This window comes from Grammomys surdaster, unplaced genomic scaffold, assembly GCF_004785775.1.
Source record: "Grammomys surdaster isolate TR1022 unplaced genomic scaffold, NIH_TR_1.0 126185, whole genome shotgun sequence".
NCBI classification, from domain to species: Eukaryota; Metazoa; Chordata; class Mammalia; order Rodentia; family Muridae; genus Grammomys; species Grammomys surdaster.
Genome location: NW_021620991.1, coordinates 704,844 through 729,225, shown reverse-complemented (window position 1 = coordinate 729,225; position 24,382 = coordinate 704,844). Strand labels below are relative to the sequence as shown.

At 48.9% G+C, this 24,382-nt stretch overlaps 2 protein-coding genes and 1 long non-coding RNA gene across 7 annotated transcripts in view; 1 reads left to right on the top strand and 2 right to left on the bottom strand.

Moving 5' to 3' along the window:
* Nucleotides 1-5,612, top strand: part of Mmel1 (membrane metalloendopeptidase like 1) — a 30,598-nt gene extending 24,986 nt beyond the window's left edge. For 2 of the 3 annotated variants that reach the window (XM_028757819.1, XM_028757818.1), the window contains 11 exons: nucleotides 275-403; nucleotides 1,318-1,416; nucleotides 1,758-1,841; nucleotides 2,234-2,337; nucleotides 2,648-2,706; nucleotides 3,041-3,160; nucleotides 3,632-3,765; nucleotides 3,876-3,941; nucleotides 4,676-4,771; nucleotides 5,040-5,116; nucleotides 5,206-5,439. In XM_028757819.1, coding sequence (XP_028613652.1) covers nucleotides 275-403; nucleotides 1,318-1,416; nucleotides 1,758-1,841; nucleotides 2,234-2,337; nucleotides 2,648-2,706; nucleotides 3,041-3,160; nucleotides 3,632-3,765; nucleotides 3,876-3,941; nucleotides 4,676-4,771; nucleotides 5,040-5,116; nucleotides 5,206-5,305 — 1,068 coding nt within the window. In that variant the 3' untranslated portion in view covers nucleotides 5,306-5,439. Of the gene's footprint in view, nucleotides 1-274; nucleotides 404-1,317; nucleotides 1,417-1,757; nucleotides 1,842-2,233; nucleotides 2,338-2,647; nucleotides 2,707-3,040; nucleotides 3,161-3,631; nucleotides 3,766-3,875; nucleotides 3,942-4,675; nucleotides 4,772-5,039; nucleotides 5,117-5,205 lie in introns of all 3 variants that reach the window. The other variant, XM_028757817.1, reaches the window with a different exon arrangement.
* On the bottom strand, nucleotides 5,610-9,607 carry Prxl2b (peroxiredoxin like 2B). Of its 2 annotated transcripts, XR_003710089.1 has the most exons (8): nucleotides 9,352-9,607; nucleotides 8,886-9,090; nucleotides 8,561-8,612; nucleotides 7,946-8,009; nucleotides 7,436-7,511; nucleotides 7,140-7,258; nucleotides 6,511-6,704; nucleotides 5,610-6,377 (listed from the first exon to the last, which is right to left on the bottom strand). XR_003710089.1 is itself a non-coding variant. In XM_028757820.1 (7 exons), the coding sequence occupies exons 1-7, from the start codon at nucleotides 9,412-9,414 to the stop codon at nucleotides 6,678-6,680; spliced, it is 606 nt and encodes a 201-aa protein (XP_028613653.1). In that variant the 5' UTR covers nucleotides 9,415-9,607; the 3' UTR covers nucleotides 5,610-6,677. The 2 variants fall into 2 exon arrangements, 1 of the variants encoding a protein (XP_028613653.1); XM_028757820.1 differs by having other exon boundaries at nucleotides 5,610-6,704.
* An 88-nt stretch (nucleotides 9,608-9,695) lies between these two features.
* On the bottom strand, nucleotides 9,696-23,254 carry LOC114612876. 2 transcript variants are annotated; one of them, XR_003710096.1, is made up of 6 exons: nucleotides 23,129-23,254; nucleotides 14,433-14,526; nucleotides 13,382-13,544; nucleotides 11,808-11,839; nucleotides 10,509-10,608; nucleotides 9,696-10,279 (listed from the first exon to the last, which is right to left on the bottom strand). It is a non-coding gene; the product is annotated as an uncharacterized LOC114612876 (long non-coding RNA). The 2 variants fall into 2 exon arrangements; XR_003710097.1 differs by lacking the exon at nucleotides 23,129-23,254 and adding an exon at nucleotides 15,664-15,684.
* Between the last annotated feature and the right edge of the window lie 1,128 nt (nucleotides 23,255-24,382).

Here is a 24,382-nt window from a genome sequence, read left to right as displayed (position 1 = left end):
AAGTCCACATAGACCACAGTATCCAGGGGGTGAGAGCAGAGCCTGAGTGGGACTCTGGCCTTTTCAGAGTAAAGACAAGTGCCTTCTCATGTCCAGGGGCAGCATCTGGTCTCGGTCATCCCGTGTCCCGCTCTGGGTACCCTGAAGCCCATGGTGGAAGAGACCTGCCTGCCTCACCAGCTCAGGGCCCCATACCAGACCTGGGAAAGTTAGATATTAGCACATGGGAAAGAGTGAGTGGGCGAACGAGTGAGTGAATAAAGAAACACACCAGGCGCTGTACGGCACAACTGTGGAGGAGGTGCGTTGGCGGGAGTGTGTCAGCTATGTCAACAGCAACATGGAGAGCGCCGTGGGCTCCCTCTACATCAAGCGGGCCTTCTCCAAGGACAGCAAGAGTACGGTGTGTATCCAAATGGGCACCGCCTGTGACAGCTCTCAGGCTCACCCTGGGTCAGCCACCTGTCAAGAATTCCAGTCCCCATCATCTCCGCCCCACCCAGTGACTCCCATACACGGTCAGTTCAACCCCTATTCTCTCCCTGAAGTTGATGACTCAAGTAATATGCATTAATGCCACATAGATCAGAGGAAGACCAAGAGAAACAAATCCCACCTCTAAGTGCTTCTGACCCTGAGTTCCAACTCTGGACCCTGTGAGGCCCCTAGGAAAGGCACAGGCTGTATGGGTTCTGTGCCTAGTGTAAGCAAGCTTCCGCTAGGCTACAACCCTGAGCCAGAATGGTCATCTGTAATGGTCCATTTCTTTGTAACAGCCCATTCTGCTACTTTGTAATGGCCTGTTCTGCTGCTCTGGTCCTCAGGTCAGGCTCTAACAAGAAAGAGAGTGGGGATGGAGGGGTGAGAGACACAAAAGATGGATACAAGACAGAGTCTGGTCAAGTCTCTTCAAGTCTCTCTTATTTTAAGGAAGATCCTGGGTGTTTATACCCTTTACCACGTGACTTGCCCTTGTGGACAAGCTCAACTGAAGGCACTACATCGTAGCCATGGATACTAAGTGCACCTTGCAGCTGGCGGCACTAAACAGTGTAACAAGATGTTTATCAGAGTGTGCTCAGCTGTTGTAGGCTGTTGAAAACAAGTCTCTTGTCAGGGTATATGGCCTGAAATGGCTGCAAAGATGATAGCCGGTTTCTGCTAGGAGTCGGCTCACAACAGTCACCTACATTAATGTCACACTCTCCCAGGAGGTCAGGTCCAGGGTGGCACTGGCCTCCTCCTAAAAAGTGTCCTAGACAAAGCCTGGCGCATGAATCACGCCCTGTAGGACATGAGGATACACATTTCCCCCAGGTCAGAGAGCTGATTGAGAAGGTAAGGTCCGTGTTTGTGGATAACCTGGATGAGCTGAACTGGATGGATGAAGAATCCAAGAAGAAGGCTCAGGAAAAGGTGGGCAAGCTGCAACCAGAGTGATATCCCCAGGGGAGTTCCTGCAGTCAAGACCCCTTGCTGAAGGACCAGCCCTAGTGGGAGGGAAGCTGGGATAGGTGCCATGCTTGGGTAATCCACAGGAAACAGAAGGGGGCTCTGTGGTCTGAGGCTAGGACCTATCCAAGTTCCTCTGGGGCCACTGATAAACCAGTCACTAGACTCATTTACTTGCCTAGCTCTGCAAGCTGGTGGAGGGGAACTTGTCTGTTATCCCCTTGCCAAAGCAGCAGGGAACAGAGCCAGCATGTGGGGCTGGGGTATCTCCCGCGGTGGATGACTCTAGTCCTTCCTCTGCTCAGGCCATGAATATCCGGGAACAGATCGGCTACCCTGACTACATTTTGGAAGATAACAATAGACACCTGGATGAGGAATACTCCAGTGTGTGTACCTTCTTCGGGAGCATTCCCTGCCCACTCTCCCCCACCCCCGTCCCCTGTTCTGATCCACCCCCCTGGGGAGGGAGGGACTTCATGTAAGGCATCCTTCTACTCTCTTAGTTCATTCAGCTACATTCTTACACCCTGGTGTGGCTCTAACCTCACCCTGTTTACAGATGGGGAAACTGAGGCCCAGAGAAACCGAGCTTTCTGAAAATCACATAAATGTTCAGAGTCGGGGTACCCTCCCCATGTATCTCCTCCAAGAGTCTGAGGGTCACTTGCCCAGCTGACCTTTGTGTCTTGAGACCCTTCCCCAACCCTCAGTCCCTCCTCTAACACTCTCAAGGACTCAGCCTGAGTGCCAGCCACATGAAACTCTTTTCTTCTCACAGTTGACTTTCTCGGAGGACCTGTATTTTGAGAACGGGCTTCAGAACCTAAAGAACAATGCCCAGAGGAGCCTCAAGAAGCTTCGGGAAAAGGTGGACCAGAATCTGTGAGTAGAATGGCTACATGGGCTAGCCTGGTACACACGACTCAACCTACTGGGTAAGGGTGGCTACATGAATCTATCCTGATGCCAGCCAAAGAGGACGCTAGACCTAAGTCCTCCTCCTCCCCAGCATCCTCTGCTTTGGGGGCCTCAGAGAGGAACCAGACCTTGGGATTGGCTTAGGATGCCACAGTAGTAGCTGGCCACGCTGCCACAGACCTCTTCAGGGCAGGATCTGGTCAGCCAGGGCAGAGGGACCACAGGGAGCATCCTGGAAGATGTGGACTCCAAATGACCAGTGTATTTACCACAGCTGGATCATCGGGGCTGCAGTGGTCAATGCATTCTACTCCCCAAACAGAAACCAGATCGGTAAGCCCACCTCGTCTCTCCAGTACAGCCCCTCACCCTTGCCCAGGAAACTCTGTCTATTCTCAGAAAGGGGAGTGGGGTTCAGGTGATGTCATGTTGCCCTATGGTCCACCTCAAGGGTTGTGGGTCAGGAGGGACACAGTGGAAACATCAGGGAGCACTTTCCAGAAGGCAGCAGTAGGCAGGGAGAAATTGGGCATAGATTCTCAATCCAACACTCCTGTTTTGGTATCTACTTCCTTGCCTGTACATTGGGTGGGAGTCCTAGCTTCAGATGACAGGGCCCAGTGGAGGTGCTCACTCACAGCTCATCTTTTTCACCCTGCGGGGACAGTCTTTCCAGCAGGGATCCTCCAGCCACCCTTCTTCAGCAAGGACCAACCACAGTCCTTGAATTTCGGCGGCATCGGGATGGTGATCGGTCACGAGATCACACACGGCTTCGATGATAACGGTAAAAGGAGCCCTACGGGAACGCCCCAACCCACTGAGCAGGTCAGGATCCTCCATTCGGTTTCTTAACAGTTAGTCAGAGGCCTCGCCTAGTCTCCATCCCCAAAGGGGCTGCCCCATTTGACTCTTAGGGCCTGACACCATCGATGATGTCTTAGCTGTTTCTCCAACATGGTTTAACCAGAGGGATCATAGGAGGGTAGCCATGTGCTCCTCCATTGGGTTTGGATAAGCGAAATTTGAGACTCCTGGTCCTAACTTCAGGGGCAAGGATGGGGTGGCGTGGAAGCTATACCCCAACATGGCGCTATGTGCTTGGAACCCCTGAACCCTGGTTGCTGGAGCAAGTTTATAACCACCCAAGCACCGAGCTGGCTTTGTTAGAGGGTGCAGTGGGGCAGTGAAAACAGGGGCCTTGGGAACAGTGTGCATGCCCCCAAGTGCGCATGCACTGCGCTCCGCTCCCGCGCAGGTCGTAACTTTGACAAGAACGGCAACATGTTGGACTGGTGGAGCAACTTCTCAGCCCGGCACTTCAAACTGCAGTCGCAGTGCATGATCTACCAGTACAGCAACTTCTCTTGGGAACTAGCAAACAACCAAAATGTAAGTGCGTCACCAGTGCCGTGTTGGCTCTGCAACTGTACCCAGCCCTGGCCCCACAGGACAAGAGGGGCCCGGGACCAGCTGGCCTCCATCCTGTCTTTTTTATGCAGGTGAACGGATTCAGCACCCTCGGGGAGAACATTGCGGACAACGGTGGTGTGCGACAGGCATACAAGGTGGGCCCTAGGGGGCCCTTGGAGGAACTGGTATTAGTCCTAACAAGGCAGGGCCATGCCCAACCTGGGGCTGTATCCTAAAAACCCTCCATTTGAACTGGGGAGGAAGCTGTATCTAATGGTCATATACCTGGAGTCTTCCACATTTTCACATGTGGGCTGCTACAGGAGCCACTCCTAACGAGTATACACAGTAGAGATGACATGACCACGGGTCTCAGCAGTCCACATCTACAGCCTCGGGATAGAAAGCACTGGGGCTGGAGAGATGGCTCAGTGGTTAAGAACACTGACTGCTCTTCCAGAGGTCTTGAGTTCAATTCCCAGCAACCACATGGTGGCTCACAACCATCTGTAATGGGACCTGATACCTTCTTCTGGTGCGTCTGAAGACAGTGAGTAGCATACTCACATAAAATAAATAAATAGATCTAGAAAGGAAGGAAGGAAGGAAGGAAGGAAGGAAGGAAGGAAGGAAGGAAGGAAGGAAGGAAGCACTGGGTACCAGGATCCCATGTGGGTGGATTCCAGGGGCCAGCTCTCTGGCTGAGAGTCTCACAAAGCCCTGTTGGACAGGCTTTTAGATGGCTGCAGAGGAAACAGCTGGCTTATACACATCTTATTCTAAGCTTGGAAGGTAGGGAACCCACCCAGGGCAGGTCCTGGAACCAGATCATTCTGCATGTGGCTCTCTGGAAGCCTGGCTAGACCCAGCCCCATTTTGGTGTTCACAGGCTTACCTACAGTGGCTGGCTGAAGGCGGCAAAGATCAGCGACTGCCGGGACTGAACCTGACCTATGCCCAGCTTTTCTTCATCAACTATGCCCAGGTGACCCCCCAGTAGGGACCTAGTCTCTGGTCCCCACTCTCAGCTTTGGAGGGTCCGCTATAGAGTACCTCCAAGGGTACCATGAGCTTGCCACACCCCCAAACTGCCAGCTGGGGAGAAGGCAGCAGATGTGGAGGGAGGGAAAGGATCTGTTGGCCTCTGTGTCCACACCCTATAAACAGCAGTTTAGGGAGGTAAGGACTTCCTAGTGCAAAAGGGTGCTGCTTCGGCCCTCGTGCCAGTAACCAGACCACCCACGTACCTCCAGGTGTGGTGTGGGTCCTACAGGCCGGAGTTCGCCATCCAGTCTATCAAGACGGACGTCCACAGTCCTCTTAAGTACAGGCAAGTGTGCGGTCCCCAAGCTAGCATGTTACCCCACCACGGCCCTGGGCCCCTCCCCACATCTCAGACCTCCTTTTACTGGTCCACAGGGTGCTGGGCTCACTACAGAACCTGCCAGGCTTCTCTGAGGCATTCCACTGCCCACGAGGCAGCCCCATGCACCCCATGAAGCGATGTCGCATCTGGTAGCCAAGGCTGAGCTATGCCGCGGCCCACGCCCCGCCACCCAGAGGCTTCCTGAACGGTGTAGCTGGCAGAGATATGCAGGTCTTTGCCTGAAGGCCACCGGAGCCACAAGCCAGCCCTCCGCGCCCAGCCTAGAGTACAGCCACACGCCCGCACCCGGGATGAGTGGTGTCTGGTCTTGCGCCCCTTCAGGCCAGTGAGGGTCAGCAGCTCAGTAGGAACAGTCAGCTGTCTTCCACCCTCTCCATAGTGTGTGGCTAAATGTCCTGGAGCTTCAGACTTGAGCTAAAGTAAACACTTCAAAGAAGACTTTGCTTTGTACATGTTGGAGTCAGGTGGGTGGGGAGGTGGAAGGCCTGGGTAAGCTGTGGCCAGAGGGAGAATTACAGTTGCTGGGGGAAAGGGTTCAAGACCAGCCGCTGAGAATCCTGGTGCTGGAAACCCTGAAGAGACCAGGATGTCCCTAGAGGACACCCTCCAGGACCACACTTCAGTGCGTTGGGCTTCCAGGGCTGGGCTGGATCTACATCCTGGTGACTCACATCAGTACCTGGCAGGGCACCTGGAGACCTGGGGATGGAATCTCAAAGCCAGAGATGGTCTAGATTGTAAAGGGGACACCACCGGCTGTTTACAGATGGTCTCTGGATAGTGGGAGCACATCAAGGTAGACCCTGTAGTCACCCTGGCTTGGATTTAGAAAGTGCTAATCTGATCATCAGGGCCCACCTCGAGGGAAGATCCCTTGACAAGGGGAGGTCTGAAATGGTAGGGTGTTGGCGCTCTGCTTGGACCTTAGGACCCTGGGGACACAGACACACTCAGCCTGACCCAGGCTTCTCCCAGGACACACCAGCCATTCAGATCAGGGAAGGGTTCCTCAGCCTTCATCTGGCATCTCTGAACCCAATTACCCTCCTGCCTTCCACCATAGACTCGGGCAGACACCTGCCTCCCTGGTCCCCACAACTGGGCTCCATTAGGGGCTGGGACCAGAGTCCTACCAAACTCTTACCTCCATATCCTCAGCCTGACTCTATGTCTTCAAAAGAAGTGAGCTACAGCATTAGGTCACCTTGGAAAGAAATGACATGGTTGTCCCCAGGGTCCCATAACCAAGGCCTGAAGTCTGTCCTCTAGGAAGATTACACTTTGACACCCCTCCTGCCTACAGGGAGCAACGGTGCTGTCAAATGACAGGGACGCACTGTGGAAGCACGGAGATGCTCACTGCCCAGGGCTTGCACTTTAATGGCTTGTTGCTGTTCAAAGATGAACAAGGTCCAACATCCTGGCCCAAGGGCTCCACAAGGATTCTTTGTAGTCCAAACACATCCGAGGTTGCTGGTGCCTCCAGGTCCTCAGAGGGCACGTGTCACCTCCCACACACCTCTTCATCACACTGTGGGGACAACAGGGGCATTCAGCCTGATCACACTCCTCAGTGCCCAACACCCAAAAAGAGAAGGAGGCATGCTGGACACGGGAAGCAGCCTAACCCACGCATTACCCCCTTCCAATGGAGAATGGGAGACAGGACATCAGGTCCACACTAAGGGCTGACAGACACACCTAGGAACACAGCCTAGCCTTTCTCAACCCACAGTGGGGCCCTGCTTTGCCTGCCCTCTGGCTTCTCTGCTGCTCAGCCTGTGCTCCTCTACAACCAGACTCACAGAGACACATCTACCTCCCAAAGCTGCCAACACAGAGAAAATTATGCAAATCCTAAGAGGCTACACAGTTCAGCTCCTGGCCACGCCACACACTGTCCCAGAGGCAGTTATATATACTTAAGGGTTGGTAACAAACAGTGTTCCCCAAGGCCTCTGCTCACCTGGGGTGGCTTGCTGGAACAAACCTCTGCAGAGATACCCAAGGCCTGCAGGATGTTCTCCTGGGGAACATAGTCACCTGGGGACTTCTGGATGAAGTGCAGCAGTACCTTGTCACCACCTGTAACCACAGGCAGGGAGTCAGTTGCGTGTATCTTGCATCTGTGTGCTGGGAAGTGAGAGTAATCCACTGACCAAGCTAAGCAGCCCATTCCCTCACCCAAGACCAGAGTGGGAGCGTGAAGACACAGACCCCCAAGTTGGGCAAGATGGGGCTCTATGTCTTGCCCTGACTCACCCTTGCTGACTACAAGCAGGCCTCCACTTTGCAACAGGTCGCCCGACAGGTTCCCCTGGATCCCAGCAGCCTTAGCCTGGAAAAAAAGGAACAGGACCCAGGTCAGTCTCGGCAGGAGTCAGGTGGGTGGGCGAGGTGGAAGGCCTGGGTAAGCTGTGGCCAGAGGGAGAATTACAGTTGCTGGGGGAAAGCGTTCAAAATCAGTCTCTGAGAATCCTGGTGTTGGGAAACCTGAAGAGACTACGATGTCCCTAGAGGCCACCCTCCAGGACCACACTTCAGTGCACTGGGCTTCCAGGGCTGGACTGGATCTATATCCTGGTGACTCACATCAGTACCTGGCAGGGCACCTGGAGACCTGGGGAGCAAGGGATGAAATCTGGAAGCCAGAGAAGGTCTATATTGTAAAGGAGACATCACCGGCTGTTTACAGATGGTCTCTTGTTAGAGGGAGCACATCAAGGAGGGAATGCCCCCAGGGATTCCCACCAATGCTCTCAAACCACAAACCTTGGAGGCTACATCACGAACAGGTTTTCCCAGGGCGGCTGGCAGGATACTTAAGCTGTTGTACCTACAAAGACAGATGGTGTCCAGATTCTGGTAGAGAGCACAGGTATCCACATCTGTTCCCAGTGTCCTGCCTCACCCACGTATCTAACCCGGGGCTCAGCCAGATCAGCAACTAGTCTAACCAGGAAGGTCTACAGAAGCCCTGAGAACCCCCAGGCTGAATACAGCCGGCCTGGAGACCCTGGAGAGGTGGTATGGAGTATGGGGAATGAGCTCCAAGCTGGGTGTGCCCAGGGATCTTGCTTAGCCAGCACTGCCTATCATGATGGACAGTCTGTGGCAACAGAGGACTGCAGTGGGCCATGGCTAAGGCACTGGGCTCCATGGTCCCTCCTGCTTATGAAACAGCAGACTGCTGAGAACAGGTCTGACTTGGAACAACATCCATTAGAAGATCCCAAAGAAGGGCTAGCTGAAGCGCCAGGGTCAGTTTCCATGAGACAAACCGGACAGCAGAGCAGACGGTGGTAGCAAGAAGATGCCTAAAAGAGCAGTAGCTGCTCTGTCCTCATGTCCCTGGCTAGACTCATGTTCCCTAACAGTCACACTTACCTCTTGAAGCCCAGCTCCTTATAGATTTGCTTGCTCTCGTCAAGGTAGAGTTCTAGAAAGAAAAGCCACAGCTGTGTCCCCTCCACGTATTGTATCTAGCTCCGCCCACCCAAGCCAGGAGGAGCACAGCAGGATTGAATGTCACCACTGCTTAATCGGGAAGGGCAAGAGTCACTGGGACTTTGCCACTAGGTCTGGGCGCCAGCCAGAGCACAGGCCGAAGGCAGAGCAGGGAAGAGCCTCAGATGCTGACACATGAATATGTTCTTGTTGGGCCTGGAAAGGGAGAGGACAGCCCAGGCTCTGAGTCTGGGAAGTGTCGCACCTCCTGAGAAGTAACCACCATCCAGAAACTCCTGCAAGCCCAGAGCCTCAGGCCCCACGCCCACTAGGCGCACATCGTGTTGGTCCAGGATGCTCCGGAGGTTGCTGAGGTCCTGGGCGATCCAGCGGCACACCATGCAGCCGAAGCGTCGCAGGCCGGCCACCACACAAGCCTTCTCCTGCCATAGGCTCCGCAGCTCCACGGCCTACAGAATGGATCGGTGTGGGGACATGGGCTCACCAACCCTCTATGCCCGGCTGCCTCACATGTCCCGCAGCGTGCTCCTCCAAGCTTCGCAGCGACTGGTCCTCCTGATGGTCCCTCTGTGGACCCATCTGCTGCACCCACACCCAGTACGCGAACTCATAGGGCCCCTCAGGACCTCCACTCCAGCCCATGTGAGCTGCCAGGGCTCTGGGTCAGGTGCTAGGAGGCGTTCTCCGCCCTGCGCCTTGCCAGGCCTCACCTCCCCAGTCACTGCATGCTTCAAGACACACGCTCCTACGCGACCAAGGTCCACCGCATTCATGGCCTCCTCCGTCCCTTTCTGCTCCGTGATCCCTACTCCCGGGACCGGGGAGGCTCACCCGGTCCTGCTCAGCCTCTTCAGCCAGCCTATGCCCCGCCCATAATCCCGCTCCAGTCCTGGAGGGCTGCACCACCTCCAGGGGTTCGGATCGCAGGGCTACGCTTTTGTCCCGCCCCTGACTCCGCCCCGGATATTTTAGCATACACGCACATCCTCCCTCCAAAAGGACAATCACTGCAGATCCCTCTGCCTCCGCCTCCGCCTCTGCCTGGGCTGTTTTATTTACATATGCATAAGTCTATTGGCCAATGGCGTAGCAGGGCTTTCCGCAAGCGATGCGCCTGCGCAGAATACATTTGCGCGGCTCTCCGAGTGCGTCAGGTGGTTCTTAGTAGTGCAGCACGGTGGTAGAACTAGAGCCAAAAAGTTGAAGCGGCGAATCGAACTCACGAGTCACTAGTGTGAGAAACAGCAGGGCAGCTGCACTTAGAGTAGTGAAAGGACCAGCCTTTGCAAGACTAGGTTCCCGCTTTGAAAATTCGCGTAGTGTCTCATTTTCGCAAAATTCTGTGAACTACCGTCATAAAGTATCCTTTCCTACCACGTTGAAGTCATCTTTTAAACCACTGGCTCCCGTGTAGAGCAACTCAACGGAGATAAACAGAAGCTCGCAGCAGTGTGTCCCTAGGAAGAGTAGCGGGCTCAGGAATCCGCTTCTCCTGACCCTTTCTCACTAAGCTTCGTGATGCTTTCTAGGGCCAAGTTCAAGCATCTGACAGATGGAGAGGCTGGGAAAGAAAGAGAGCCACCACAAGATACCCAGCAGAGGCTGAACAGCCAGGCGGGAAGTTAGGAACCATACCACCTGTCAAAAGGAGAAGTGAGCGGCTAGAGAGATGGCTCAGGGGTTAAGAGCACTAGCTGCTCTTCCAAAGGGCGTCCCCACAGGTGCCTCACAACCCTCTGCAACTCCAGTTCCAGGGCATCTGATGCTCCCTTATGTCTTCTCCAGGCACCAGGCAGGTACACTGTGCCTAAACATATATGCAGGCAAGAGTAGGGTTGGGGAACTGGCCCAGTAAAGTGGTAGATACCTGTGATCCCAGTGCTGGAGAAGCAAAGACATGAGAATCCTTGGGGCTCACTCGTCGGTCAGTGTAGCTGAATCCGTGAGCTCCATGTCCATCGATAGACCTTGTCTCAAGAAATAAGATTGAGAGGTACTGAGTAAAATACTCAACCGCTGGACTCCACCGGCACACACAGGTGCATACAGGTGCACAAACATACACACAAAAAGGAGAGAAAATTGCAGAGCCGAGTGGAGCTGGTCTGTAGAGCCACTGGTTCCAGGGGCATCACCAGAAGAAAGCCAGAGATGAGGCTCCTCACCTTCTGTTAAGTGTTGAGGAGTACGGTGCAGAGGATACCAGGAACATGGGAAGATGTCTGCAGAAAGTGCTCCATGCTTGTTGCTTCTCTTTAGTTTAAAAGTAGCTTCAATAATCTACCCTTTTATCCTACTATTCCTATATCCCCCCTTTTTTCTTTTCATCCCTTCTCTGCCCTTTCCCCTAATATTTGCCAGGAAAGATTTGAGAGGAAAGAGAAAGAGATAAATCCCCGAATCTAACCTGCTATACTTTGTTTCTCCTCTTTTCAAGACATTAACAAATTGTAACCAATCTCTCTTAAAGGATGACAAACATTCATCACTCATCCAATGACCAAAATCCACCCACCCCATCTCTTGGGAATGGGGCATCAGTTTCCTAAAATTGCTTCCTGCTGTGTTGAAGTGATGTTCCCTTTTGGGGGGCCCTAAGGAACCTAGGATATTGTTCAAGTCCTAAGAAATCTCACTGCAACATTCGCTCCAGCCTCTGATGTAAACAGGCAAGACTTAACTGAAGTCCTGGCTGTAACAGTCTGAGAGGCTGGACCATCCTAGCTAGGTGTTTTCAAGTTGTTCTGAATGCAGATTTTTGGGGAAACAGCATTTGAGGCAGTCAGTGAGGCTGGATGGCCTGGGCTTTTGTCATGTCTGTTTTGGTGTCTGGTCCTTTTGCTCCGTAGATATATAAACTTTCAAAGATGATATACATTTGTACATTAACATGTGTATGGAATGTGCAGTGTTCCCCATTCAGCTCAGGATGCTCTGCTCCCTGTTTGATCAGGTAAGGCAACTGTCCTTTCTTATAAGTTGGTTTGGATTGTATACCCAAACCGTAATATAAATTTCATCTATGCCATTTGAAAGGATGGCATAAGATGTGAGGACTCTGTAGCCAACAGGATTTGTTGGCTTTGCTTAGCTGAAGTCCTGCTGGAGACATTTCCCTGTCCCAGCTGGTCTCAGAACTGTTCCCACGCAGAGGAATTCATGTTACCTGTTTTGTTTTGTTCTTTCAAATTTTCAAATCTACAAAAAAACATATAAGCTATGTTATGACAGTGCTCTAAGATGGCTTTGTATCTCATATTCTGTATTTTTAACCTACTATATTGTATTTCTATGGCTTTCCATTCTAATTTCTCAAGTCTCTATGGATTTTTCTTATCTGGAACTACCTTTTTTTGCTGTCCTTGTAGGTTCCAGATTGGATTCTTTTGAAGATTCTTTATCCTGATTGAAAAAAATTCTCTCATCTCTGTTCTATGACATCTGTTACAACATCTAATTTTTTAGTCTTCCCTTCTTCTAATTCTGTTTATTTTGGTCTCTCTGAAAAGGGATTTATAAAATTGTAATTATTACTGAACATGTAATTATTTTCATGCCAACACTCAAAACAAAATTATATGGGGTCCAAGTGCCCTCTTCCGTTTGTTTTTTTTTTTAACATGGAAAATATTTTCTCCTTTAATCTCTTTAACTCTCTCCTTTCTTTGGAGACTTTTATCTTTTATTTCTCTTCCTTTCTCCTTCCTTTGAAGACTTTATCTTTTATATTTAAACTTGGCATTTTTGTGTTCAGTTTCTTTAGCATCTATGTACCTTTTAAAGCATTTCTATTTCTTTTTCTCTCCTTTAAGGGCTTTATTTTTTTATTTATTTCTCTTACTGTTTTCTAAACTCAATTATCCTTTTTGTATTTGATTTTTTCTAAACTCTTTCCAGCCTTATTTTTAATTTTATTAATTTCAAAGTATGTATCTCTGCCTATGATGTTTTATAACCAGTCTCCTTTTTTCCTTGGCTTTTAGATGTAATTCCAAGTATTTTTACCTGATTAGAAGTTCATCTGTGCTCCCTCTGTCTCCCTCTGCTGTTCAGTTCACCACCTAGCTGTGGCTAGTCCCACCCCAGCCTTTCTGCTCACAGAAAAGAGGCGGCTCTGCCCTGCTGCAAGCTATTTGCTGGCTGGGATCTGTGCGTCCCGGCTACAGGCAAAAGCACAGCCTCCCGCCAAGGCACTGTGGGTCTAGCATGTAGGGGCATGCTCGTGGGAGACCGTGGAAGCATGCATGCTAAGTAAGCGTCCAAACCCACGCGGCCTGGTACCCATGTGTCCCCTGCCCACCTAGCTTTCACTAGCATGTGCTCCGACTCTTCTCCTGAATCATGTAGAGCTTGGGAGAACCTTCCCCTTCTGATCCCTGTTCACGCCAAGCCTCACCTTGGGGCACTGTTTGTTCCCTTGGCTCCTGTGGCCAGCCGGACTTGGACTTCGGCTGCTCCACTCACAGAGCACAGGCCACCACAGTGTCCGTCTTCCACCCGGAGCATTTCAGGCTCTAAGCCTGCCTGGTTCTTTGTAAGTTTGAATTTCTTTTTAAGTTTGGATTCTGTGCCTAGCATGTTGGATACCAATGTAAAAGTACAGGGCTTTTCTATGCCCGCCCTAGCTCTGCAATAATTACAGGGAGACCTGCTATATTTATTAAAAAGCTTCTTGCGCTTTTGCTGGGCAGGGTTCTCATCTATGCTAACCTGATCGTGGTAGCCTGATTGACTACTTACCAGCAACTTTCCAGTCACATAGGTTAGCTGCCATCCTAGTCTCTCTCTGGCTGCTCCTGCTCCATCTGTCCTTTCCTCATGGAGACTTCTCTTCTCTCCTCCTTCCTCCAGAACACCGCACTTGGTTCAGAAAACCCTCCTCCTCTTCTCCCGCTGATCGTATCTTTATTAAGCAGCCAGAGATAATGGAAAAAAATTTTTATACAACGTTGAGACAGGAGGAGGACGCCAATGTCTGTACTGCAACCAGATCTCTGAACACAGCAATCAGCATCTGAATACACAGTGAACAAAACCAATCCCTTAAAAATAGACTCAAGTCTTTGAGTCTATGTAAGAACTATAGCTTTGGGTTAAAAAGCTTGAACTATTTATTTATTTATTTATTTATTTATTTATTCATGTATTTATTTACTTATTTATTTATTGGCCTAGAAAGCCAGGTATATAGATTTGACAGAGATGTTTTAGCCCAATAAAAGACATCTCTAAGTCTATATCTTGAAGACAGCCAGAGAAACTTCAAAATCCTTGTGAATTCAATATCTGAGTAGTGAGCGCTCAGAGCACCATCAAATCTCGAACCGCCAAAATCTCAGGGTGCTTAGAAGGCGAAAGAAATCTGAAACATTTTTTATTTCTGTATGTCTTAAATCATTTTGAGACCCTCAGAACTTAAGCTTTTATGTCCTCAAGCCTTTATGTACCTCAGAAGAAAATTTTTTTTTATCCTAATCATTTACCAAAGGCATAAATGGTTATTTTCACTGAGAGTAATCATTGTAAAAACGTATTTCATTAGTGGAAGTTACATCTGAAACCTTTTTAGTCCTTTTTAAATAAGTGATATATAAGTTTTAACTAGCTAATGAACTGACTAGCGAACTAACATGCCGCCAGTTGATTATCTTGGGGTAAGGAACTAGTTGCCTGATGTTCTGTCTGACAAGCTACAGTTAACTTAGCCATCAATATGGTCAGAAAAATAAGTTATAATCTAAGTGCCTTATGTATCCATTAAAATGACAGAGAGTAGTCCATAGTCCATTACCTAGACAGTTGTCCCAGTCTCCCGGGGTCTCCATGGCTGCAGAGGCAGAGAGGTATCACTTTTGACTATCAAGCCCAAAAGATGAGTGGCTTTTCTATGGAGGAGAAACATAGAAGAGACTGACCTTACTTTGTCTAGGCAAAGTGGGGCCTGGTGTCCTACTTGTCCGTAGGTTGAGCCAGGCCCTAGCAGTGGACAAGGCATGGGGGCAGTCTCTCCCAGCAGTTAGTGCTACCATAATTTAAGTGGTGTCCTTTGTCACTGTGCCTATTATAGTCTTGGAGACCTTGGGGACACTGCTAGGATCTGGGCATCTCTGACTGTCATAGTTAAGTTTAAACATCTTAAATGCCAGATTCAGCAGATGTCTGACAGGCTTGAGAACTAGTATCTACCAAGCATATCTGAGTTAAACGATCCTTGTCTGTTTTTACTTATTTGTAGCATTTAGCATGATTACAAGTATAGTTTTGAACATATTAAAGAATTTGATCACCTATAAGGTGACTGAGTATTAACTTGCATTTCTAATTATCGTTAACATTTTACAATAATTTAGTGGCTTCTATAAGACTGGGACTTGGCATTCCATTCCTGTTAGGTTTAACCTTAAAATAATGATTTTAAATTGAAACTCTTTCTACTTTAAAATTTTAATCCATAAATACATTTAAAAAAGAAACTGGGAAATTTCTTGATCCTTATATGGTGTATAATTATAGAACATAAGTTTCCTGTATGACTCAATTTACAAAAAAAAGTGACAGCTTAATAATGCTAGGAAAAGTAAGGTTACGTATATATCCTTAACAGACTCTGTTAGCCTGAAAAGACCTCAGGTAAAGAGAGACATATTTTTTAGCCAGTGATTTTTCACCCTTTTTAATGCTGTAAACCACCAAAACTTTCTGAAAAAAGCTTTAAAATCTCTCAATTGTGTTTTTGACAATGTCAAAATAAACATTTTTAAGAGTGAAAACATAGAGCATAATAATAATTTTCAGAAGCCAAAACCCAACTTCTGACAGTATAAACAATTTAATGTCTCTAAAATTAATACCAAGTGGGTTACTTTTATGTTACAGAGTTTTGCTGTGATCAAGAAACATTCTTGTACATGAATGCACGAAGGTATAGCTTTACTATCTCATCAAATGAACACTTTTTTAAATCTTATCTTTTATAAACTTGGTTTTTAGGACAGGACAATCAATATAAACCATGTGGTTACCCTTAGTCAAATTGCCTCTCCAAATCCATAGCTGAGATGACTGCCAGCCACATGGCTGCCCTTAGTCAAGATGGCAGTGAAACCATGACTCCATCTTCTTCAGCCCAGAGCCAAGATGGTGACCAGTCATATGTGGTTTATGTCTCACAAAATTATGCTGTAATTTCCAACTGCGAATTACGAGTTTTAAGTTAGCCCTTTGTCATAGATATTATAGATTTTTTAACCATATCAAATAACTTATAAACCAATAATCCCTTTAATTTCTAGCCCCAGACATAGAATTTAAATCATGCCTGTGTCTGAAAAATGGTGAGCTATAACCCAATTTCAGAGCCAGCAATAAAGTAGCACAGCATAAAATAACTTCAATATCATCCATACCCAAATGACATTTCAATTCCTATTATATTCGATCCAGTGGCCAGAAAGCCCAGAGTTTAATTCTAAGCCCAGACACCTGGCAGCAGGAGAAAGAAACGTCACAGTAAGCTCACATAGTCAAGACCAGTCAGAAATAAGCATGCAGTGTGGCCACATCCATTGACACACACAAAATAGACAGCAAAACTTACAGGCACAGAAGTCACAGATTCTTCCATTTGTTGGAGCTGCAGATGCACAGCTGTACTGTCAGAGGTCAGAGGTCAGAGGTCAATACAGATCCCCTGGCTTAGCCTTACCACCAGCTAGACCTGGGCAGGAAGCAGGGCAGCACAGGCAGCATCTGTCTTTTTTTTTTTTTTTTTTTTTTTTTTTTTTTTTTTTTTTTTTTTTTTGGTTTTTCGAGACAGAGTTTCTCTGTGTAGCCCTGGCTGTCCTGAACTCACTCTGTAGACCAGGCTGGCCTCGAACTCAGAAATCCGCCTGCCTCTGCCTCCCAAGTGCTGGGATTAAAGGCGTGCGCCACCACCGCCCGGCGGCAGCATCTGTCTTACAGGGACCATGTATGTGGCGATGTGATACAGCCCCAAATCAGAACACACATAAATATAGACCAGATACACACGACAAGACATAAAACCAAAGCAAAAACAGAAAAGCAAGACAACAACATTCATCAACTGGAATTCTTTTCTTAAGAAGTCTGCCAGTCCTTTTTTGTTGATGGCTAAAGTGCCTGGCATCTCAGAACATGAAACTTTTGAAAAACTTTTGAAACTTCATAATTCAGCTCCTGGTCCCACCATGGGATCCACAGGACTCCAAACTCTATTAACCAGAAATAAAAAATAGCCAGAAATAACTAGAGGGCTAGGGGATGCCTCCCTGTGCCCAAATAGGGGTGACAGGTCCTTCCCATTCATCAGATATGACTGCTTTGAACATAACTATTGACATCCTTCTGTAACTCTCCTTTTGTGTAACATTTTTTCTATGAGATAATTTTCTAAAGAACCTTTGCCTAAAAAAATATAAGAGAGGCTGAGAAAAGGAATAAAGCGTGTTGGCATTTGGGGCTCAGCCCCATCCACCAAATGTATATATCTATATGTCTGTCTGTCTATCTGTATGGACATACGTAAGAGTAGGATTATGTATGTAAGTATGTATAAACACTTATGGATTTGTTGAGACAGGTGCTCAGGCCCGACCAATGTGTGTGTTTGTCTGTGTGTCTGTGTGTCTCTGTGTCTCTGTGTTTGTGTGTCTATATGTGTGTGTCTGTGTTTGTGTGTGTGTGTCTGTGTGTCTGTGTGTGTCTGTGTGTGTCTCTGTGTTTGTGTGTCTATGTGTATGTGTGTGTTTGTGTGTATGTCTGTGTGTGTGTTTGTGTGTGTCTCTGTGTATCTGTGAGTGTGTCTTGTTTGTGTGTGTGTGTGTGTTCATGTGTATCTGTGCTTGAATCTCTTTTTTCCTTTTCTCTTCTCTCTGGGTCATGAAGAGTTAACAAACTCCAAGTCCTGCCTCTCCCCAGCAGGGGCCCTTGACCCAGAGAGAAACTACAACTTTTTGTTTAAATCCCCTGCTGTATCAGCATGAAGTCAAATTACCAGAAGTCAGAGGCTTTTGGCCACAGAAGAGCAAAGAGTTGAAGATAGAAAACTGCCAAAAAAAGCAAGCAGCTTTTGGCCATGCAGTCGCTGACAGAAGAATTGCCAAAGGTAAAGCAGCTTTGGCCCCAATTGATCAGTTGATCCCTGAGTCCATACCACTTCACTGCCTCAGTGAACCGGGTGCCTGGATAAGTCTTGAGCAGCCTTGTTAACCTGATGACCACAGAGCCATTCTCCAAGAGTTTGGATGTGATGGAGTGTTCCAAGGGAATGTATGTGTACAGCAGTAAACAGAGTTCATATTCAAGGCAGCTGAGGCCAGGGAGGTTCTCAAAGACAAAGTGAGCACCATGTGAAGTCATCATCTTTGCCCACAGTGATTATTAATGAGGGGACACCAGCCTGAAGCTGAACACACAGCTCTGGGCTGGCTTCCCACAGCATTGTTTTCCATACAAGGCCGTGTGGTTCTGGCCAAGGCTTGTGGTAGTTGTCAGTGAGGGGTGAGCCACTCCTTCTTAACCTTCTACTTGGCACTGCTGACTCTGGATTTTGACAACTTCCACACTCAAGAGACTCCCTGAGAAACGAGAAGCAAAGACTTGCAGCTATCAGACACAAGGGTGGCAGAGTTCCTCCTCCATCCGGGAGTCCAGGGGACAGGCTGCAGTCTTCTCTCTGTCCCCATGCCTCCCAGCCTCCACCTCAAACTTCTCCCTTGTCTGGCTTCCCAGATCATGGAGTAAAAGTCTATGCACTGCTATCTAGAGCTTTCCTGGGCCTTCCTGTACTTCCTGTACTGCCCTGTCCCTGAAGGAGAAGGGTTTGGAGAAGCCAGCCCCACACCACCGAGAAGGCCCCGGCAGTGGCCCTCATTCAGAAGCAGTGGTGGTAGCACCTTGATGGTTTCAGCTTCTGGCAGGACAAAGGGCTGAGCACCTGCACTCCTCTCTGCTGATAAGGGTGTTTGTACAGTCGAGATGGAGTTGGGGTGCGGCTGGGTGAGGCTGGGGACAGTGATATCAATAGTCCAAGCCAGGGTGGCATTTCCGTCTGGCGAGGCAGGACCATCCAGGTGCTGGATCTCCTTTCAGGGGTACTCTGCCCCCTCTTCCCATGATGCCTTTCACCCTTCCTTGCTGCTTAGCTGGTTCCTCTTCTTGTCCTTGCAGATGACCCCTGGCTGTAACCACCCAACTCAGAGCCTCTGAAACTCCCCATAAGCTTCCATGGGAGATGATCAGAATCTGTGTGAAGGTCAAGCCTGGTGATACCCAGTTCCCCACAATACTATAACATGTCCGGAACACTGCAGCGGTCTCTTTGGGTCATCCCAGAACAGGCCCGGGCAACCCCAGCCCTCTGTTCATCCTAGTTCCTAACATGCTTTGGTCTTCTCATCTGCCAGTCAGGTCTGTGTGCCCTGCCTCAGCCTCACAGAACCAGGGCTGCACCAGACTGGATGTGAATGTGGTGCTGGAAGATTTGCTTAGCAATTAGATTTGCTTGCATATTCTAGGTTTTTTTCCCTATTTAAAAAATTTTATTGCTTTTATTTTGTGTATGAGTGTGTGGTCTGTGTACATGTGAGCATGGGCCACAGTACATGTGTAGAGATCACAGGACAACTTGCAAGAGTATTACATTTATATGAGCATGTGTGCCTGTGTGCATGTGAGCATGTGTGCCTGTGTGCATGTGAGCATGTGTGCCTGTGTGCGTGTGAGCATGTGTGCCTGTGTGCATGTGAGCATGTGTGTCTGTGTGCATGTGAGCATGTGTGCCTGTGTGCATGTGAGCATGTGTGTCTGTGTGCATGTGAGCATGTGTGCCTGTGTGCGTGTGAGCATGTGTGCCTGTGTGCATGTGAGCATGTGCCACAGCACACATGCAGAGATCACAGGACAACTTGCAGGAGTTGGTTTTTTGCCTTACATCATGTGAGTTCTAGGGATTAAACTCAGGCAGCCGGGCAGTGGTGAGACACGCCTTTAATCCCAGCACTTGGGAGGCAGAGCCAGGCAGATTTCTGAGTTCAAGGCCAGCCTGGTCTACAGAGTGAGTTCCAGGACAGCCAGGGCTATTCAGAGAAACTCTGTCTCAAAAAACCAAACAAGGCCACCAACTTGGCAGCAAGAGTCTTTTCCTCACTGAGCCAGCTCGCCAGCCCCGCCCCTTTTCCCTGTATTTATGATAAAATGAAGTTGGGAGACATCTCAGGCTGGAAACATCTTGCTCCTCGCCTACATTTACCCTTTGTGATTGTCCAAATTCTGATTTCTGTATGCCTAGGGAGAAGTAGCAAAGATTCTGGCCTCCTTTTTAGTGAAGCCAGCCATCCACTGCAGCAAAAGACTTTTTTTCTCCCAGTTCCTCGTGCACTGCCTGGGGCTTCTCATTGTGGTCAAGTGCTCTGATCCTGGCTGTTACTAATTATGTATGTCCTGTTGTCTCCGGTTTGTCCAGTGTGAACCCTGTGTGAACCGTGTATGTGTGTGTGTGTGTGTGTGTATGTGTGTGTATGTGTGTGTGCGTATGTGTGTATATATATGTGTGTGTATATGTATGTGTGTGTATGTGTGTATGTGTGTATGTGTGTGTGTATGTGTGTGTGTATGTGTGTGTGTATGTGTGTGTATGCATATGTGTGTGCGTATGTTTGTGTATGTGTGTATGTGTGAGTGTGTGTGTGTGTGTGTATATATGTGTGTGTATGTGTATATATATGTGTGTGTATGTGTGTGTATGTGTGTGTGTGTGTTTGCTAGAAGCTCTGCTTCATGTGCACAGTCTCTCCAGACACCTGACAGGATACCCAGGTCTCATTAACCCACATATTTGTCCTATGTAGGTAGGATCTGTCCTCACAGAGGAGGGAGAGGCTGTTGATGGAGGAATTCCAAGGGAAACTCTGGAATGGGATGGGGAGCCTCAAACCCACAGCATCATCCTGGTGTCTCCTCTGCAACCACGTCTACCCCTCCATTTCCGGTTTGCTTTATAGGCCCCTAAGTTCTCAGGGTTGGTGCTGAGCTACCACCACCACAGTAGTTGCCATGGCAGAGACTGGGCTCAGATACTGACTGGGCTGAGGTGCTGACTAGACAGCTGAGTTACTGGGACACAGAAGCTAGGAACAAAACAAGAGTCGGCCTCTTGCACAGGGCCAGTCTCTGAAGCTGATACCCTAGGCCTGGGCCATGGCATTCTGCAGACTCCACTCACTCTGGTGAGTCTTGATCTTACCCCTTTCCGGGCCTCAGGTGAGCCTCCCCACTTTTCTTCCTTTCTGCCTCCCTGCTACCCTCCTGCACCAAGTGCTAGCCCCTCACCCCATTTCTACCAGCTTCTGTGGACCACACCACACCTCTGAAAATTTTATTTACAAGGCAGCTTTTCAGAGGCCCCACAACAGTAGGACCTGCAGGAAGCAGGGGCTACCTGGAGAGGAAACCTGTTACAGGGAGGCTTTAGCCTGGCCCCAACTGCTTCATACACAGCCCTGAGATCCAGGGCCAGGGATCCTGGCAGCTGAGAGGAGGGACTTTCATCCAGTTCTCTAAGCTAGACCTAGGTAGTATTCTTTTTTTTTTTTTTTTTTTTTTTTTTGGTTTGTCTTCAGTGCCCTATCTAGGGTAACTAGACATTTACTCATGTTTTCTAAGCAAAAGTCACACAATACGTGAGGAAAAGAAGCTGGGCTGAAAACCCAGCCCTATGGTCTAAGGTTGCTCTATCTCTCTAGCCATCCACTGTGGCCAAGACAGCATAGTCTTGTCCTATGGCCTGTCTCACAGTGCAGGTATTACCATGGTACAGTCTGGCAAGGTTGCAGATCAGGGGAAACTACCACCGAGAAGCAGGCTTGTTACAGCCCTTCCCCGGAGTCACCAAGGCCGCCCGGGGAAGCCCCAGGGATGATCAGCAAGCAGAAGAAGCAAGGTCTCTGCAGGTGAGATCCTTCATGTAGTTTCCATGGGGAAGGCCAGACAAGGTCATTGAGCAGGCATAGGCTAGGTTTATACAGATGATGGTGAAGAGGTCAGCTCAGGAACTTCGGAACACTTGTCCCTCAGGAAGGTAGAGGCTAACTAACATTCCTCAGACAACAATGGAGGGGTGGGGGGGGACACATTCCACAGGACAGATTGTTGGCCACCCACAGTCGAGGGAAGTCCTTGCCGCCTCATTCCCTAAGGACCAATCAGTTTAAAAGTCACACTGTTCTGCCAATCATATTGTGCCTACTTGCTGCTTCTCTATGCCACCCCTGGAAACTGTATAAAGGTCCATAGAATGAGCTGCCTGGGGTTGCATCTATTCTCAACTCTGAGTGGTTCACCCAGGGGGTCCCCAGTAAGCTAAGGCTCGCCAGAGACAATAGTTTTCCAGACTCTGAGGTACAGGAACCAATCCTGGTTGACTGTCAGGAACTCTGGGGTCAGAAGCTGAAGACATGGTGTGGGTTGGTTGATGTGGGTAATTTTACAGACTCTGCCCCCTGTAGGGGCCAATCTTAGCTCTGGGGCTCTAGGGACCATTGGTCCAGGGTATAAAGGCCTCAGAGGACACCTCTAGGTAGTGTGACCATAACTAGCAGAGAGGAAGATATTCTAAAGACTCATTTGTTCCTCTCATTGACTCTGAGTCTATTGAAGCAGTGGACCCCAGGGGACTGAAACTACCTTGGGATTCTCATCCTGTGAGAGAAGAAACCCTAAAGCATAGACCAGCAAGAAGAGAAGCTGTTCTCCTGAAAAGAGATATGTCAGGCCGCTTCACAGGAGAGGCAGTGATGGGTGGGACCACACCCTACCCAGGACTGCTGAAATAAGCATACCCCTGTGTCTGCTTAACCTCAACGTCAGATTAGAACTAGAAAGATGGACTTGCTGGGGTCACTGGATATATGTCCCCTTTCTCAATGTGGCCATTTGCAGACTCCATTCTACTCAGTCCAGCTCTCACCACTTCTTAGGTTTCAGATGAACCTTGGCACTTTCCTTCCCATCTGCCACCGCTTGGCCTATCCCTGCAACTTCTGTGGACACACCTTATTCCCGGGACACTTCTGAGATGGCATCTCAAAGGCCTCAGGGGTGGGACCTGCAGGACAAAGGTCTTCAGCACCCAATCTGGGGTAATTAGACATTCACTCACATCTCTCAAGGAAAGTCATATAATACACGAAGCTGGGCAGAAACCCAGCACGGCGGTGGCCTAATGTTGCCTGGTGGCTCTAGCTATCCACCTGAAGAGACAACACAGCCTTGTCCTGTCGCTCACAGTGCAGACACTACCCTGATGCAGGCTGGCAATTGAGCTTTTCAAAAATTAAAAAAAAAAATGTTAAATCACCTCCTCGGGGGCTGGAGTCCAGACTGAGCTTGTTGGGAACAGGCTCTGACTCTAAGTCCAATAGTGCAACAGTTAATGCCGATTATTAACTTAACGGGATTTAGACTCACCATGGAAATAAACTGGGTTGAGGCGGGTAGACCCAGCCTAAAGTCAGGGAGCATCATTCCACAGCCAAGGGTCTCAGACTTCAGGAAGCTCAGAAAGGAAGCTCTGCTTCCTCACTGCAGACACAAGGTGACCGGCCAACTCATGCATCTGTCTTTCCCACCGTGATGGATGGTACATTGAAACGAGGAGCGAAAATAACCCCTTCTTCCTTACATGATTTCCTGTCAGGTGCTTGAGCCAAGCACTGAGAAAAGTAGCTCATACTGGTGAGCTTCAAATAGGCCAGTCTGAACGTAAATTGCAAACTCCCGGGTCACCGGTTCCTGAATTTAGGAGTTGGCTCCTCCTGAAAGGGTAAGGGAGGCTTCAGATATCAAACCATCAGAATGAAATCATGTTCGGGACAGATGTGGCAAGATTTCCCCTGTCCAATCTATTTAAATATTAGTGCAGCAGGAGGCCTGTAATTAGACAGGAAGAAGGGAGGCAGAGCTAAGAGTTGCAGAGAGAGGGACGCAGGGAGAGAGGAGAGAAAAAAATCAAGATGGAAGACAAACAGACTAATTCAGAACCACTGTGGCTTTAAGTAGCCACAGGTAGTTATGAATCTCTTAGGGTTAGAATAATTGGGATAATTGGTCTAAATTGTGTGGGCATCTTGTATATTAAGATTTTATTAATATATAAATCTGGTCGGTTAACTATAAGCTTTAAAAGTTTTGATTTTACTGGGTTACTGGGTATTGTAATATCTGAGAGTTTGACGGTCATTGCATGAGGCTAGGCCTAGGGCCATGGAGGTAGCGACCACACCGACATCTCAGGGGGGCCCCTGGGCCACAGAGTCTGCAAAATGGGAACACTTGGCTGGGGCCATGTGTCCCACTGGTGTTGGGCTTAGCGCCAAACTGAACCAGAGCTGGGAACACAGCAATCTGGAGCTGCATGAGCTAGCTAAAAAAAGTAGCCTGACAGAACCACACCTGGGCTGAGAGAGTTGGCAGCAGTAGCGCAAAAACTAGCCACACAATTTTTAATACTTCCCGCCACAGACAGAAATCTATTGTGGGCCTCTGGATACAAAGAACAGGATTCCTTCAGGGTCCCACTGCACTTCTCCTGTGGCTTGAAGGGGAACCAGTGCTGATCCAGACTGGACAACACCTCTGCACTGGATCCTCTGCACCTCAGACAGCCAGCTCAGAGAACACGGTGCCATGCAGCTGGCCCCAGGCATCCATTCATTCAGGTGG

Bases quoted from the DNA above. Each gene is read 5' to 3' on its own strand.
- Prxl2b (XM_028757820.1), bottom strand. From the start codon at position 9,414: ATGAATGCGGTGGACCTTGGTCGCGTAGGAGCGTGTGTCTTGAAGCAT. The intron at 9,091-9,351 runs GTGAGGCCTGGC...TCCATTCTGTAG, and splicing joins AGCATGCAGTGACTGGGGAG to GCCGTGGAGCTGCGGAGCCT. The intron at 7,259-7,435 runs GTGAGTCAGGGC...CTGTGGTTACAG, and splicing joins CCTGCTTGTAGTCAGCAAGG to GTGGTGACAAGGTACTGCTG.